The sequence below is a fragment of the Mytilus trossulus genome, chromosome 5 (genome assembly GCF_036588685.1).
Source record: "Mytilus trossulus isolate FHL-02 chromosome 5, PNRI_Mtr1.1.1.hap1, whole genome shotgun sequence".
Classification (NCBI taxonomy): Eukaryota; Metazoa; Mollusca; class Bivalvia; order Mytilida; family Mytilidae; genus Mytilus; species Mytilus trossulus.
This window is the reverse complement of record NC_086377.1, coordinates 366,258-382,677: the sequence shown is the minus strand read 5'-3', so window position 1 is coordinate 382,677 and position 16,420 is coordinate 366,258. Positions and strand designations below refer to the sequence as shown.

At 33.0% G+C, this 16,420-nt stretch overlaps 1 protein-coding gene across 1 annotated transcript; it reads left to right on the top strand.

Moving 5' to 3' along the window:
* Window positions 1–250: 250 nt before the first annotated feature.
* LOC134718431 (peroxisomal membrane protein 11C-like) lies at window positions 251–11,943 on the top strand. The gene is made up of 4 exons (XM_063580944.1): window positions 251–557; window positions 8,333–8,511; window positions 10,699–10,779; window positions 11,320–11,943. The coding sequence occupies exons 1-4, from the start codon at window positions 339–341 to the stop codon at window positions 11,543–11,545; spliced, it is 705 nt and encodes a 234-aa protein (XP_063437014.1). The 5' UTR covers window positions 251–338; the 3' UTR covers window positions 11,546–11,943.
* Window positions 11,944–16,420: the final 4,477 nt, after the last annotated feature.

Here is a 16,420-nt window from a genome sequence, read left to right as displayed (position 1 = left end):
CCCCCCCCCCCCCCCTTGGATCCGCCAATGCCTACACAATCACGCAGTACTGTACAGCTCTGGAATATCCTTGCTATGGATTAAATTATGCTACATAATTCAAGTTAGATATTGAGAAACTAAAGCTCAAACTGCCCAATCAAGTCCCAAAGCCTATTTCTAAATTTTTATTTCAATTTATTTTTATTTCGTTTTTGTGTTCTATACTTTTATCTTATTTTGTGGTATTCTTATGTTGACAATGGGGAAATATTAAACCACGTGATTTACTTTCACTTTAGAACAGACGTAGGTTCAAAGTACACAAACACACACACTTCTAACTTGTATCATCAATCATGGATCTTGTACGCGTATTAGAAACATACAGAGGACATGACAGAATTATACGACTCAGTACCTATGTTTGTATGTTTGTAAGTGGGGACCGAAAGGGATTAGCTTTTGATCGGATCCGCGCTATTGCTACAGATCTAGGTGGTTGCCGAGTAATCCTAAGATTATTTGATGACTTGCCAATGCTATTCTACAATCTTTCTTACGGAACAGGGAGTAAGGTAAGAAATTATCAAAGGTCAAGAAATAGGACGTGTAAAATTATTACAAAGGTCAGAATGTAGGACACATTGTATTGATATCAACATTTAATTTTAATGATGTCTATTATTTTCACATTTTTAATTACATTGAGACATTGAGATAAACGACTTTGACATTTTTATTTAAATCAATTATAAAGCGTGTAAATATAAAAAAAAATATTTGAAAATAATTATCTAACTACGTTTACTTTTCTACATTGGCTAGAGGTATAGGGGAGGGGGAGGACAGGGGTAAGGGAGAAAGGGAGACAGGGAGAAAGGGGGTAGGAGAAAGGAGAAAGGAGAGGAAGGCTGGGAGAAAGGAGAAAAAGTTGGAGAAAAAATAAAATATGAAAAAATAAAATATCTCTCTTTTTTCCGGTAAATTAAAAAAAAATATATGGAGAAGAGGGGTGGGAGAAAGAAGAAGAGGGGTAGGAGAAAGGAGAAGAGGGGTGGGAGAAGGGAGAAGGGTACCCCCTGTCCTCCCCCTCATAGGGGGAGGGTTGAGATCTCATAAACATGTTAAACCCCGTCGCATTTTTGCGCCTGTCCCAAGCCCGGAGCCTCTGGTCTGTTAGTCTTGTATTATTTTAATTTTAGTTTCTTTTGTACAATTTGGAAATTTAATAGTATGGCGTTCGATCATTATCATTGAACTACTATATTATTTGTTTAGGGGCCCGCTGAAGGACGCATCCGGGTTCGGGAATTTCTCGTTATACATTGAAGACCTGTTGGTGACCTTCTGCTGTTGTTTTTTCTATGTTCGGGTTGTTGTCTCTTTGATACATTTCCCATTTCCATTCTCAATTTCTAGCCAAACAAAGTTGACGTAGTCCAAATAATCATGATGTATGGCAAGGCTATTTTATCATTTTGTGGCACGTTCCTTTTGACAGCAGTGCCTGAACGAATCATGTCACGCTTGTTGTTCCCTGCTTTGGAAGCAATGATGTGTATACGATTTTTGTATTAGTAGTATTTCCCATATATGCAGATCCAGGGGGTTGGGGCTGAGACTTCTGAAAAGAATGCCCCTTATAAAAAGTTCTGGATCCTTCACCATGGTCACTGTTTTTCTAGAGTACTTGTCGCCTACATTATTATGATTATTTGCATATATGCAGTGTATATAAAAAAAAGTATACAGGGACAGTCTATATTATTTATAGTATATTATAGACTGTTCCTGATATATACGGAATACATCAACTCAAAAAATCTGATGTACAGTAGTTGTCGTTTGTTTATGTAATATATACGTGTTTCTCGTTTCTCGTTTCTCGTTTTTTTTATATAGATAAGACCGTTGGTTTTCCCGTTTAAATGGTTTTACACTAGTAATTTTGGGGCCCTTTATAGCTTGTTGTTCGGTGTGAGCCAAGGCTCCGTGTTAAAGGCCGCACATTGACCTATAATGGTTTACTTTTTTTCAAATTGTTATTTGGATGGAGAGTTGTCTCATTTGGCACTCACACCACATCTTACTGTATCCATTGACAATTCAATGATGGCCTTAATTTTAACCATTTTGGTTTTCAATATGGAGCCTTGGTTCACACAACAGACCAAGCCATAAAGGGTTCCAGACATTACTAGTGCAAAACTATTCGAACGAAAAAACAACAACGACCAAATCTATATAAAATACGAGAAATCAGAAGCACATATGAACCACATAAACAAACGGCAACTACTGAACATAAGATTCCTGACTTAGGACAGGTGCAAACTTGTGTATGTTTATTAAAGTGTCTCCTATTTATAATAACAATTAAATCTTCTTGTTGATTGGTTAAATACGAGTTAATTTATCAAACAAACTGCATCCTATTTTGACACATAAACGTAAAAGTAATGTATGTACACACCATATCAATTATTTACATTGTTTACATATTTTGTTAATAGTTTTAATTTGTAAAAGTTCGCCGGTATGTCAGTAATGTATATTAAGATTAATATATATATGGTACTTGATGAAAAACACAATTTAAGTGTATAGTGTGTCATAAAAATTATTTTGAAACTTCATCTTACGGAACATTATAATTAAATTAACGGTACTAATTTTCTTACACCAGATGCGCATTTCGACAATACATGTCTCTTCAGTGATGCTCGTGGCTCGGGGCCAAAATATTTGAAATACAAAGCTTATATAAAAGATGAAGAGCTATAATCCAAAAGGTCCAAAAAGTATAGCCAAATCCGTGAAAGGAATCAGAGCTTTGCATGAGGGAGATACATTCCTTAATTTATAATTTTTAATATTTTATAACAGCAAATTTTAATAACACACATGATTGGTTGAAGAAACTTCATTTTCGTTCTCAAACAATCTTTATATTCGAGATTTAGGTCACAGTTTTTATTTTGTTAACTTGCCGGTGACAGTGGCTGCCTATTTCACTCATACCTTTTAAATATGAAAATGAAGATATGGTATGATTGCCAATGAGACAACTCTTTTCAATAGACCAAATGTAAAAAAAAAGATAACGTCTAAATGTCACCGTATTGCCTTCAACAAAGCATATTATTGTATAGCAATATAATATTTCACACAGAAAGTAACCAAAAGTTAGCGTGCAATAAATTCTAATATTGCACTAGTGCAATAAATCTTAAAAATTCATGACGTCATCAACATAAAAATCTTAGTTTAAACCAATTTTTACTTTCAAATATTATATTGCTATACAATAAAAGGGTTATTGCATGAATATTGGGGAATATTGTCCCTCGTAGAACATATATTGCACTCGCAAGCTCGTGCAATATAAAATTCTACTCGGGACAATATTCCCCAATATTCATGCAATAACCCTATAATACCGTATAGTCAGCTATAAATGACATCGGAATGACAAATTTTAAACAATTCAAACGAGAAAACTAAAGGCCTGGTAAGTCATGTTAAAAAAAAATGAGCGAATAACAAAAAAGTAGCACAGCAACAAACGCCAACCACTATATAAGAGTGTCCTGGCTTGGTACACGCACACATACAAAATTTGGTGGAGTTAAACATCACCGTTTCCTATTGTTAATTTTACTTTTTTAGTGGTTATGTCCATTTGACTCAATCTTACGGTGTTTATTTACCACAAGTCGTTCTATACGTTGTGACGTTTCAAATTTTATACTGAACGTATTATCTATGTACTGCTGGATTGTTTTACCAAAAATTAATGGAAACCTTAATTGGATTCTGTCAAATATATAAAGATTTGGTTTTGAAGTTTGCTTGTACCTGTAAAAACGTATTTTAAACGGAATCAGACATCCTCGTTTTAAAGGAGATGTTGTTAACCGTGCCTCCAAATTTAGAAACCATCCTGGTTAACTTATTGACCACCCCTTTTTTAATATATATATATAAGCTTCGCTCGTGTATGTAACACTGTTTTAGATTTTAACGAGAGAAATGTATGTATTACTGAGAAAAAAGTAAAATCACAAAAATACTGAACTCAGAGGAAAATCAATTTGGAAAGTCCATAATCACATGGCAAAATCAAAAAACAAAACGCAACAGAAACGAATGGACAAGAACTGTCATATTCCTGACTTGGTACAGGCATTTTCAAATGTAGAAAATGGTGGATTAAACCTGGTTCTATAGCGCTAACCCTCTCACTTTAATAACAGTCTCATCAAATTCCGCTACATTGACATGATGCGTTAAATAAACAGTCACAATTAATAAAATAGTCAAAATATGGGTACATCAGTCATCATCGTATAACAATTTTAAAAGGTACAATTTAACAGGACACAAAAACATTTACAAAAACATCTACAAAATCATTACAGCAGGGTTTTCGATATCATAAACTAGTCAAAACATTTACTAAATTTTATCATCGGTATAAGGACATCATTCGTAAATATAGCTCAACATGCAGACTTCTTATACGTTCAGGTAGTACACATCCAATTTGTTTATGGAAATATTCTTTATAAAGCACAAAGGTGTCAGTATTCACCTCAGAAACTAGCAAAACCTTTGAATAGACTTATTAAAAAGGGATATAGTTACGATACTGTTGTCAGGTCATTAAAGATTGCATATTTTGGCGTTAATATTGATATACATATAGGGTCTTTGCATCGGAACAAAATACATTTATTCAAAAAACAGTTGTTGGCATGACACGGGTTATGTTCTTCTCATATATGTTATAATGGTATGATTCTAAACCCCTAACGGGAAGGATTGTGCCTGATGTTCATATGATGAAATCATAATCTTTCAGTCAGTTAAATTGAAGTCTGGAGCTGGCATGTCATTTAACTGCTAGCAGTCTGTTGTTATTTATGTATTATTGTCATTTTGTTTATTTTCTTTGGTTACATCGTCTGACATCGGACTCGGACTTCTCTTGAACTGAATCTTAATGTGCGTATTACTATGCGTTTACTTTTCTTCATTGACTAGAGCTATTAGGGGGGGGGGGGGGGGGGGGTGAGATCTCATAAACCTGTTTAACCCCGCCGCATTTTTGCGCCTGTCCCAAGTCAGGAGCCTCTGGCCTTTGTTAGTCTTGTAATGTTTTAATTTAGTTTCCTGTGTGCAGTTTGGAAATTAGAATGGCTTTCATTATCACTGAACTAGTATATATTTGTTTAGGGGGCCAGCTGAAGGACGCCTCCGGGTGCAGGAATTTCTCGCTACATTGAAGACCTGTTGGTGACCTTCTGATGTTTGTTTTTTTCTATGGTCGGGTTGTTGTGTCTTTGACACATTCCCCATTTCTATTCTCAATTTTATTTATACATACACTTACTGATCGGAGAGAGTCAAAGCTCCGTTTTGAAGACCGTTCTTTCAATGATAATGGTTTTATTTTTACAAATTGTGACTTTGATGGAGAGTTGCTCTTTGGCACTCATACCACCTCTTCTTATATCTATACATAAAATTAAGAATGGAAATGGGGAATGTGTCAAAGAGATATACATTAATAAGACCGTTAGTTTTCTTGTTTTACAATTGTGATTTCGGGGCCTTCGGGGAATTCCCTATGGCGGTGTTGGCTTTGCATATTGTTAATGTCGTACGGTGACCTATGGCTGTTAATTTCTGTGTCATTCTGTGATCACGTCACATTTTATTGTTATAGTTTACAATACATTTCTGTATAATATATATATTAGAAAACGCCAAGCAAAAAAGATGAGTGTTTCCCGGATTTCCTATATTATTAGGGAACTTTATATATATATATTAGGGAATCCAGGAAACACTCATCTTTTTTGCTTGACCTTATGTGCAATCTAAACGTGTCTCTATTTTTATCAAGTTTATATGAATTTCTTCAGAGGGATATTTATCAATGAGAGATCACAATCACAAGGTTAAAATGTAGAACGTATAAATATTACATCAGATGACTCGTGAATAGAAAGAGTTCCTTAAAGGTGCATTACAAATGTATCAACTGACAATAAACTGACACCATGGGAAATAAACAGCTGCGCCATGAGCGCATGATACGCCCGACGTCTTATGTGGAAGTTATATGCAATAATCATAAATAGTTTCTGAGAAAGTTTCAAGCAATAACAATATATAGTTTTTGAGACACGGCGGGACCCCCCCCCCCCCCCCCCCCCCACACACACACCCTGTTTTTTTTTTTTTTACAAAAAACTAAATATCACTAAAAATAAAATTTTGAATCAAAACCAAAAAGTATACAGATCTTTAGATTAATATAACAAAGAAGTGTGTAAAGTTTTAAGCAAGAAGTGTGTAAAGTTTTAAGCAATAATTATAAATTGTTATAGAGATACGGCACAACATGTAAAAAACCCTCCCCCTTTTTTACAAAATACTCAATCACTCAAAAATGAAAGTTTGAATCATCATCTAAAAAGTATACAGATCTTAAGATTAATATAACAAAGACGTGTGTAAAGTTTGTAGCAATAATCATAAATTGATTTTGAGATATGGCGCGACATGTAAAAAAAAACTCCCCCTTTTTTACAAAATACTCAATAGCTCAAAAATGAAATTTTGAATCATCACCAAAAAGTATACATATATTAAGAATAATATAACTAAGAAGTGTTCAAAGTTTTAAGCCTTAATCAAGAATCGTTTTTGAGATACAGTGCGACATGTAAAAAAAACACACCCCTGTTTTAGTTACAAAGTGTCGTAAATCAAAAAGTTTAAATCTAATTTTCACCAAAAAGTAACAGATCATTTGACCATCATAAGAAACAACTATATTAAGTTTCATGAAATTTGAATAAGTCGTTCTCAAGTTACGGTGCGACATGTTTATGCCGGACAGACAGACAGACAGACGGACGGACAGACGGACGGACGGACGGACACCGGACATGTGTCTACCATAATACGTCCCGTCAAAATTTTGACGGGCGTATAAAAACAGTAATACGACTTAGGACAAACAGCAGTCTTTATAACACTACCTAAAACACTAAAAACTGAACAACAGTTACACAAACCACATCAAAGAACGGTGATGATCTGATGTGCTCTGGAAAGGTATTTAGATTCTACTCCGTGATGATCTCATGTGCTCTGAAAAGGTATTCAGATTCTACTCCATACATGACACCCGTCGTTTGAATTGCTCATAGTAAGAAGATATAAGAACGTGTGTTATAAGTGCTAATGAGACATTAAAAGTCAAAAGTTATAAAAGTAAACCATTAGGGAGCTACCATTTGATTTTTATGGAGGGAGCCTACGATGAAAAATGTTGTCCTGCATTTTTTTTTATCTGTAATCTCTGTCCTGCCTTTTTATTTTTCACTCTGTTTGGTCCTGCCTTTTGTTTTTTAGTTTATCCTGACTTTTTTTTACCTAAATTTTCGTCCTGACTTTTTTGTTTTGCAAGTGTCTCATCCTGCCTTTATTTTACTCAAACCTCCTTTCCTGCCTAATTTTTTTCAAATTTCATCCTAGCCCCCCCCTCTCCCCCCATAAAAATCAAATGGTAGCTCCCTTTAAATCAAAGTACGGTCTTCAAAGACGGAGCTTTGACTCACACCAAAAAGATAAAATACTAGTAAACAAATAAAACGTTTCGTCTACATAAGAATCATCAGTGACGCTCATATCTAAATATTCAAAAAACCAAACAAGTACAAAGTTGAAGAGCATTGAGGATCCAAAATTCCAAAAAGTTGTGCCAAATACGGCTTAGGTAATCTATGCCTGGGATAGGAAAATCCTTAGTTTTTCGAAAAATTAAAAGTTTTGTTACAGCAAATTTATTAAAAGGACCACATTATTGATATTCATGTCAACACCGAAGTGTTGACTACTGGGCTGGTGATACCCTCGAGGACGAAACGTCTACTAGCAGTGACATCGACCCAGACTGGCAGTGGCGTAAATAGTTATCAAAGGTATCAGGATTATAATTTAGTACGCCAGACGCGCGTTTCGTCTACATAAGACTCAGCAGTGACGCTTATATCAAAATATATATCAAGCTAAACAAGTTAAAGCTTAACCTGTTTCGCTTTGTAAATAAGAATATAATGACACAACACCTCTCCCCCACCCCCATCACCCCCTTTAATATCGTATGGATAAGAGAATGATAAAAATTAACAAGTGGAAATAATTTAACTTAACAGTTTTATTTATTTACTAGTATTTAATCTTTGATTTCTTTCATTTTTATTCATTTTATTCATTTTTATTAATTTCTATTCATTCTTTAATTGATTTATTGGATATCATTTTGATCTAGGAGAAGAGCACACTATTAAGAATATTGAACCTGTTAACAAACATTATTAACCAATCATTTTATCCTGTGGAGCATATTGCCTGGTTAGCTGACAAACAGGTGATCAACACAGACTCCAAGAAATGGTGGGTGCTAGGCGTCATGATCTGGGCTCTTTCTTTAGTCGCTGAAATACTCAAGTAAGTGTGTACATCTATGAATAGATATTCTTTATATAATACAAGTGTGGACACATATCAGTGTGGGTAGTAAGTGTGTACATCTATAATTATCTTAAGATATTCTTTATATAATACAAGTGTGGATGTTCCGGACCATATGAGTATTTGGACCATACGCGTATGGTCATGACCATATAAAAACTTTATCTAAAAAAACTGATGGTAACATGACAATGTATTATTTTTATAATTCAAATACTACGTAAATATTAAATATTGATGCCATAGTTAGTTTTCGTCGCTAATTATATTCTTGCATGCAGGCTTGGGGTGACATTTACTTCCACGTGGTATCATAGCTTTTTTGAATTTGCAAGTTTTGGTTGTGCACGATCCTTTTCATTTACACTTTTTTTTGCGAATGAAAAGAGATATTTTGTGTAGCTGCGTACAGTGATATCGAGGTCTTGGGCCATTCCAATATGTCTACGGTGTTTTTAAGAAGCTCTGGATCTCAAATATCGTAACAAAACTGCAATACACCATATTCACAAGACAACTTAAATAAACCATGTTACTTTCTATCGACTTCTTCTGTAAAAGTTCATTAAGAAATTTTTGGAATTTATTTTTAAAAGTTGACATATTGCCATTCACTCGTTATAACAAATCGGTAATGACCATCGGTATAATGACCATCGATATAAAATGTGTTTATTATAGTTTTGACAAGTAAGTAAAATTAACTTTGTGAAACTTCTAATTTTTATTTAGCTAATCTTTTATTATGTTAATAATAAAATTACCTTCAGTTTATGATAGTGTATTTTTAATGAACGGTCATACCATATGAAGAGTTTAGAAGTATTAAAAGTAAACTGTATCAGAGTGTTAATTACCCCGACCATACGCGTACGGTCGGACCATACGCGTATGGTCGGACCATATGAGTATATACCTATATGGTCATGACCATACGCGTATGGTCCAAATACTCATATGGTCCGGAACATGGACACATATCAGTGTGGATAGTAAGTTTGTACATCTATAATTATCTTAAAAAATTTTTTTTTTAATTTTAACATTGTTTGATCTTCTAACTTTGATTTTACTATTACATTATTTCCTTGAATTTTCTATTCTAGGAAAATAGATGTTGGTGGTCGAGTGGTTTAAGTATCACTCGTGCGTTTGACTCCAATCCTTATTATTATTATTATTGTTATTATTATTACTATTATTATTATTATTATTATTATTATTATTATTATTATTATTATTATTATTATTATTATTATTATATAGGGTAATTGCATGAATATTGGGGAATATTGTCCCGAGTAGAATTTTATATTGCACGAGCTTGCGAGTGCAATATATGTTCTACGAGGGACAATATTCCCCAATATTCATGCAATAACCCTTTTATTGTATAGCAATATAATATTTGAAAGTAAAAATTGGTTGAAACTAAGATTTAAACGTTGATGACGTCATGAATTTTGAAGATTTATTGCACTAGTGCAATATTATAATTTATTGCACGCTAACTTTTAGTTACGTTCTGTGGGAAATATTATATTGCTATACAATATAATTATTATTATTATTCTTATTATTATTATTATTATTATTATCATTTTTTATTATTATTATTATTATTATTATTATTATTATTATTATTATTATTATTAACTAGGATTGAATGTCGACTCTGGGCCCACATACCACCTTGATATATCCAATACATCTTTAAGTGTTGTTGAAGTAACAACAATCAATTAATCTAGGAGAAGAGAACAGTTGTACTAATAGTGAACCTAATATTTGCCTTGCTAGGAACAGCGTTACTGATGGTGAACCTGATCACTTATCTCACTAATTATTCTAGGAGGGAAGAACAGCATTATAATATAATTTGAGCTTTGTTTGTTTGTTTGATTTATCTTCTAATTTTGATTTCACTCTTCCGTTACTTCTTTAAATTGTCTCTTGAACACGATTGTAGGACTCAGAGTTAGGTTAACAATGCTGTATGAGATAATACAAAATATATGTTTATAATTTAGGGTAGGGTAGGAATTAGATGTAGGGTTAGGATGACAATGCCAATATATCATGTTTATAATTTCAGACAGTTAGATGGTTAGGGTAGGATGCCAATGCTTCATGAGATAAGTCAATACATGTTTATAATTTCAGACAATTAGTTAGTATTAGTTTGATAAGCAAAAAGTTGAAACAGACAAAGAAGCAGCAATATTTGGAGTCAACTGATGAAAGGTGAGAATTTATAGTATACAGAGACAAATAACAAACAAACAAACAGACAGACGGACACACAAACAAATAAACAAACAAACAAACAAACGAACAAACGGACAAAGAATCAGCAATATTTGGAGTCCACTGATGAAAGGTAAGCATGCATGGTATACCAAGACAAATAAAAAACAGACATACAGACAGACACAGATATAACAATATTTGGAGTCAACTGATAATATTTGGTATACTGCCACAAATAACAAACAAACAGACAAACTAGAAAATCATTTAAAAAAAAATAGGAATACATGATTTTAAAAGTTGAAATTTAAGTTGTTCCATTCACATACAGGTAAAGGTGTAATCTCATATAACATGTCTAAACTTGCCTTCCCAATGTTTGTTATGATTTCTGTAACTCAGTCAAGTTTTCTTGGTAGTGTTTAATAAATTGTTGTTGTTGCCAATTTCTCTTTGGATTATGAAGTTGTATTGACCTTTAGGTAATCACCTCTTCCATGTGCGCTAATTACTGTTACCCATTTGTTTTTACAGAGAAGAATCCCTAGAGAGCATATCTACAGAAGCCAAAGTACTGAAAGCCAACTTACTGGAAGCACGATTGTCACTTCTTTCGGCTTCATCGGATTTTATCAATGCTATAAACTGGTGCCCTCCTGGGGTTTTATGGGCAGGGAAACTGTCTAGATCATGGAGTGGTGTGTTTGGAATGTTGTCTACTAGTATTATGTTATATAAAAACTGGCCTAAAAAGTCGTGAATGAGTATTATGTATAATCATTTCTGTAATCAGAGGCCAAACGTTGGTTTTTCAATTCCCCACCTTATTCATTAAAGGAGTCTGTGCAATATACAAAACCATATAGAATTCAAATATTTTTTTCATAAGGAAAATAAATAATTACTAGTAACCAGAATTTACAAAGGTATTAAGAAAAAGATTTATAAATACGGATAAAAAAAGGTGTTAAGAGAATCTTAAGAAATAAACAAGAAAGACAAATCTGAAACTATTAAACTAATTAGATATTAGTATTAAATTCCAAGTGAAATGAAAGAAAAAAAATAAGGAAAATAATGTTAAAAATTAAAGAAATAAGTCCCCTAAATGCAGACCTTAATTATTGTTATATAGTGCCATTTATTTATAGTCATGTCTTTCACGCTACAGATTATTTTTATATTGTAAATACTGTTTTATCTGTTATATGCAATTGATATATTTGGAATATTAAAATATTTATATAGCAGAATTATTGTTCTATATCATACAAGGATAAACACCAAAAAACCAGCAAGCCAACAGCTAGTGTTTAACACAAAAAACAACAGATTCCATAATATATATGTACAACACAGATTTGTTGTTCTCTTTCATGGAAAGATAAACATCAGAAAGCCACCAAGCCAACAACTAGTATTTAACACAAAAAACAACAGATAACATAATATATATGTACAACACAGATTTGTTGTTCTCTTTCATGGAAGGATAAACATCAGAAAGCCACCAAGCCAACAACTAGTATTTAACACAAAAAACAACAACAGATTACATAATATATATGTACAACACAGATTTGTTGTTCTCTTTCATGGAAGGATAAACATCAATAAGCCAGCAAGCCAACAGCTAGTATTTAACACAAAAAACAACAACTGATAACATAATATATATGTACAACACAGATTTGTTGTTCTCTTTCATGGAATAATAAACATCAGAAAGCCACCAAGCCAACAACTAGTATTTAACACAAAAAACAACAACAGATTACATAACATATATGTACAACACAGAATTGTTGTTCTCTTTCATGAAAAGATAAACATCAGAAAGCCACCAAGCCAACAACTAGTATTTAACACAAAAAACAACAACAGATTACATAATATATATGTACAACACAGATTTGTTGTTCTCTTTCATGGAAGGATAAACATCAGAAAGCCACCAAGCCAACAACTAGTATTTAACATAAAAACAACAACAACAGATTACATAACATATATGTAGAACACAGATTTGTTGTTCACTTTCATGGAAGGATAAACATCAGAAAGCCACCAATCCAACAACTAGTATTTAACACAAAAAACAACAACAGATTACATAATATATATGTACAACACAGATTTGTTGTTCTCTTTCATGGAAGGATAAACATCAGAAAGCCACCAAGCCAACAACTAGTATTTAACACAAAAAAACAACAACAGATTACATAATATATATGTACAACACATATTTGTTGTTCTCCTTCATAGAAGGATAAACATCAATAAGCCAGCAATCCAACAGCTAGTATTTAACACAAAAACAACAACAGATTACATAATATATATGTACAACACAGATTTGTTGTTCTCCTTCATGGAAGGATAAACATCAATAAGCCAGCAATCCAACAGCTAGTATTTAACACAAAAACAACAACAGATTACATAATATATATGTACAACACAGATTTGTTGTTCTCCTTCATGGAAGGATAAACATCAATAAGCCAGCAAGCCAACAGCTAGTATTTAACACAAAAAACAACAACAGATAACTTAATATATATGTACAACACAGATTTGTTGTTCTCTTTCATGGAAGAATAAACATCAGAAAGCCACCAAGCCAACAACTAGTATTTAACACAAAAAACAACAACAGATTACATAAAATATATGTACAACACAGATTTGTTGTTCTCTTTCATGGAAAGATAAACATCAGAAAGCCACCAAGCCAACAACTAGTATTTAACACAAAAAACAACAACATATTACATAATATATATGTACAACACAGATTTGTTGTTCTCTTTCATGGAAGGATAAACATCAGAAAGCCACCAAGCCAACACAAGTATTTAACACAAAAAACAACAACAGATTACATAATATATATGTACAACACAGATTTGTTGTTCTGCTTCATAGAAGGATAAACATCAATAAGCCAGCAATCCAACAGCTAGTATTTAACACAAAAACAACAACAGATTACATAATATATATGTACAACACAGATTTGTTGTTCTCTTTCATGGAAGGATAAACATCAGAAAGCCAGCAAGCCAACAACTAGTATTTAACACAAAAAACAACAACAGATTACATAATATATATGTACAACATAGATTTGTTGTTCTCCTTCATGGAAGGATAAACATCAGAAAGCCAGCAAGCCAACAACTAGTATTTAACACAAAAAACAACAACAGATTACATAACATATATGTACAACACAGATTTGTTGTTCTCTTTCATGGAAGAATAAACATCAGAAAGCCACCAAGCCAACAACTAGTATTTAACACAAAAAACAACAACAGATTACATAACATATATGTACAACACAGATTTGTTGTTCTCTTTCATGGAAGAATAAACATCAGAAAGCCACCAAGCCAACAACTAGTATTTAACACAAAAAACAACAACAGATTACATAATATATATGTACAACACAGATTTGTTGTTCTCTTTCATGGAAGGATAAACATCAGAAAGCCAGCAAGCCAACAACTAGTATTTAACACAAAAAACAACAACAGATTACATAATATATATGTACAACATAGATTTGTTGTTCTCCTTCATGGAAGGATAAACATCAGAAAGCCACCAAGCCAACAACTAGTATTTAACACAAAAAACAACAACAGATTACATAACATATATGTACAACACAGATTTGTTGTTCTCTTTCATGGAAGAATAAACATCAGAAAGCCACCAAGCCAACAACTAGTATTTAACACAAAAAACAACAACAGATTACATAATATATATGTACAACACAGATTTGTTGTTCTCCTTCATGGAAGGATAAACATCAATAAGCCAGCAATCCAACAGCTAGTATTTAACACAAAAACAACAACAGATAACTTAATATATATGTACAACACAGATTTGTTGTTCTCCTTCATGGAAGGATAAACATCAGAAAGCCACCAAGCCAACAACTAGTATTTAACATAAAAAACAACAACAGATTACATAATATATATGTACAACACAGATTTGTTGTTCTCTTTCATGGAAGGATAAACATCAATAAGCCAGCAAGCCAACAGCTTTTATTTAACACAAAAAAACAACAACAGATTACATAATATATATGTACAACACAGATTTGTTGTTCTCTTTCATGGAAGAATAAACATCAGAAAGCCACCAAGCCAACAACTAGTATTTAACACAAAAAACAACAACAGATTACATAATATATATGTACAACACAGATTTGTTGTTCTCCTTCATGGAAGGATAAACATCAATAAGCCAGCAATCCAACAGCTAGTATTTAACACAAAAAACAACAACAGATTACATAACATATCCCTACAATACAAAGGTCGTTGGTCGAGTGGTGTAAGTGCTTCATCTTCTGTGTATAGCCAGTCAACACTAAGGTTGTGAGTCGAACCCCGCTCGTGCAGGTGCACTCGACTGCAATCTTAATTGACTATAGGATTGCCAGGTTTCCTATCGAAGTTCTGTAGTTTTCTCCAGGCACTACGGATTCCTCCACTTTAAAGTCAGGCGTTAAAACACATAAAAATAAAAAAAAATAAAAAAATTATATAATTCAGATTGGTCATTGAACCTGGAATTGTGGAACACACCTGTAAACAACAGCAGATTACATAATATATATGTACAACACAGATTTGTTGTTCTCATTCACTGAAAGGATAAACATCAATTAGCCAGCAAGCCAACAGCTAGTATTTAACAGGAACGAACACCAATAGATAACATAAATTATATCTTTACATCACAAATTGATCAATATCCCTAATGGACCTTAAATTATGGAACACACCTGTAAATAGAAATAGAAAAATAAAATTGAGAAATAGGGAATGTGTCAAAGAGTCAACCCAACCAAAGGGTAAAACACAGCTAAAGGCCTCCAATGATTCTTCTACACAGCGAGAAAATCCCTCACCCGAATGCATTCTTCAGCTAGCCCTATTACAAAGATGCGTACTAGTCGAGTGAAAATGGAGACCATACTAAATGCAATGATATTGGACATGTTTTTTTAGGCCCTTTATAGCTTTCTATTTGGTCAAGCCAAGTCCGATATTGAAGACCGTACTTTGACCTATACTGGTTTACTTTTCTAGATTTTGACATGGATTGAGAGTTGTCTCATTGGCACTCATACCACATTAAGTTTTTCTAGTAATTAAGTAACCTTACACATTTGTGTTTCTTTCAAACAGAAGATGATGCTACAATAAACTTTTAAAGTAATTATTTTTTTGTAAAGGTCTGAAATGCAAGGAGATGTTTGTTATATGATAGCCAATGAGACAACTATCCACCAAAGACCAAATGATGGTGACCGCGTGGTTTAAGGAGCAAAAATATCGCTGCTAAGCCTATAAACAAGGGTTATAAGTTCAAATCTTGAACGTAGCAGGTATGTTTGACTCTAAATCTAAATATTAATATTGGCTGCTAGTGGTTTTCTACTGTCACTGCAGAATCCTCAACCAATAAGAACTGACCACAAAGAAACAGAATAATAGTTTTGAAAGATGTGTTGATCACTAATCAATCAATCAATCTAAGAAATAGAAAAGGGGGATCTCTGGTAAAAGAACAAAAATGATATCTTTATAAA

Coding starts and splice junctions, on each gene's coding strand:
- LOC134718431 (XM_063580944.1), top strand. CDS start 339: ATGGATCTTGTACGCGTATTAGAAACATACAGAGGACATGACAGAATT. Junction 8,512..10,698: donor TTAGTCGCTGAAATACTCAA/GTAAGTGTGTAC, acceptor TTATAATTTCAG/ACAATTAGTTAGTATTAGTT. Junction 10,780..11,319: donor TTGGAGTCAACTGATGAAAG/GTGAGAATTTAT, acceptor TTGTTTTTACAG/AGAAGAATCCCTAGAGAGCA.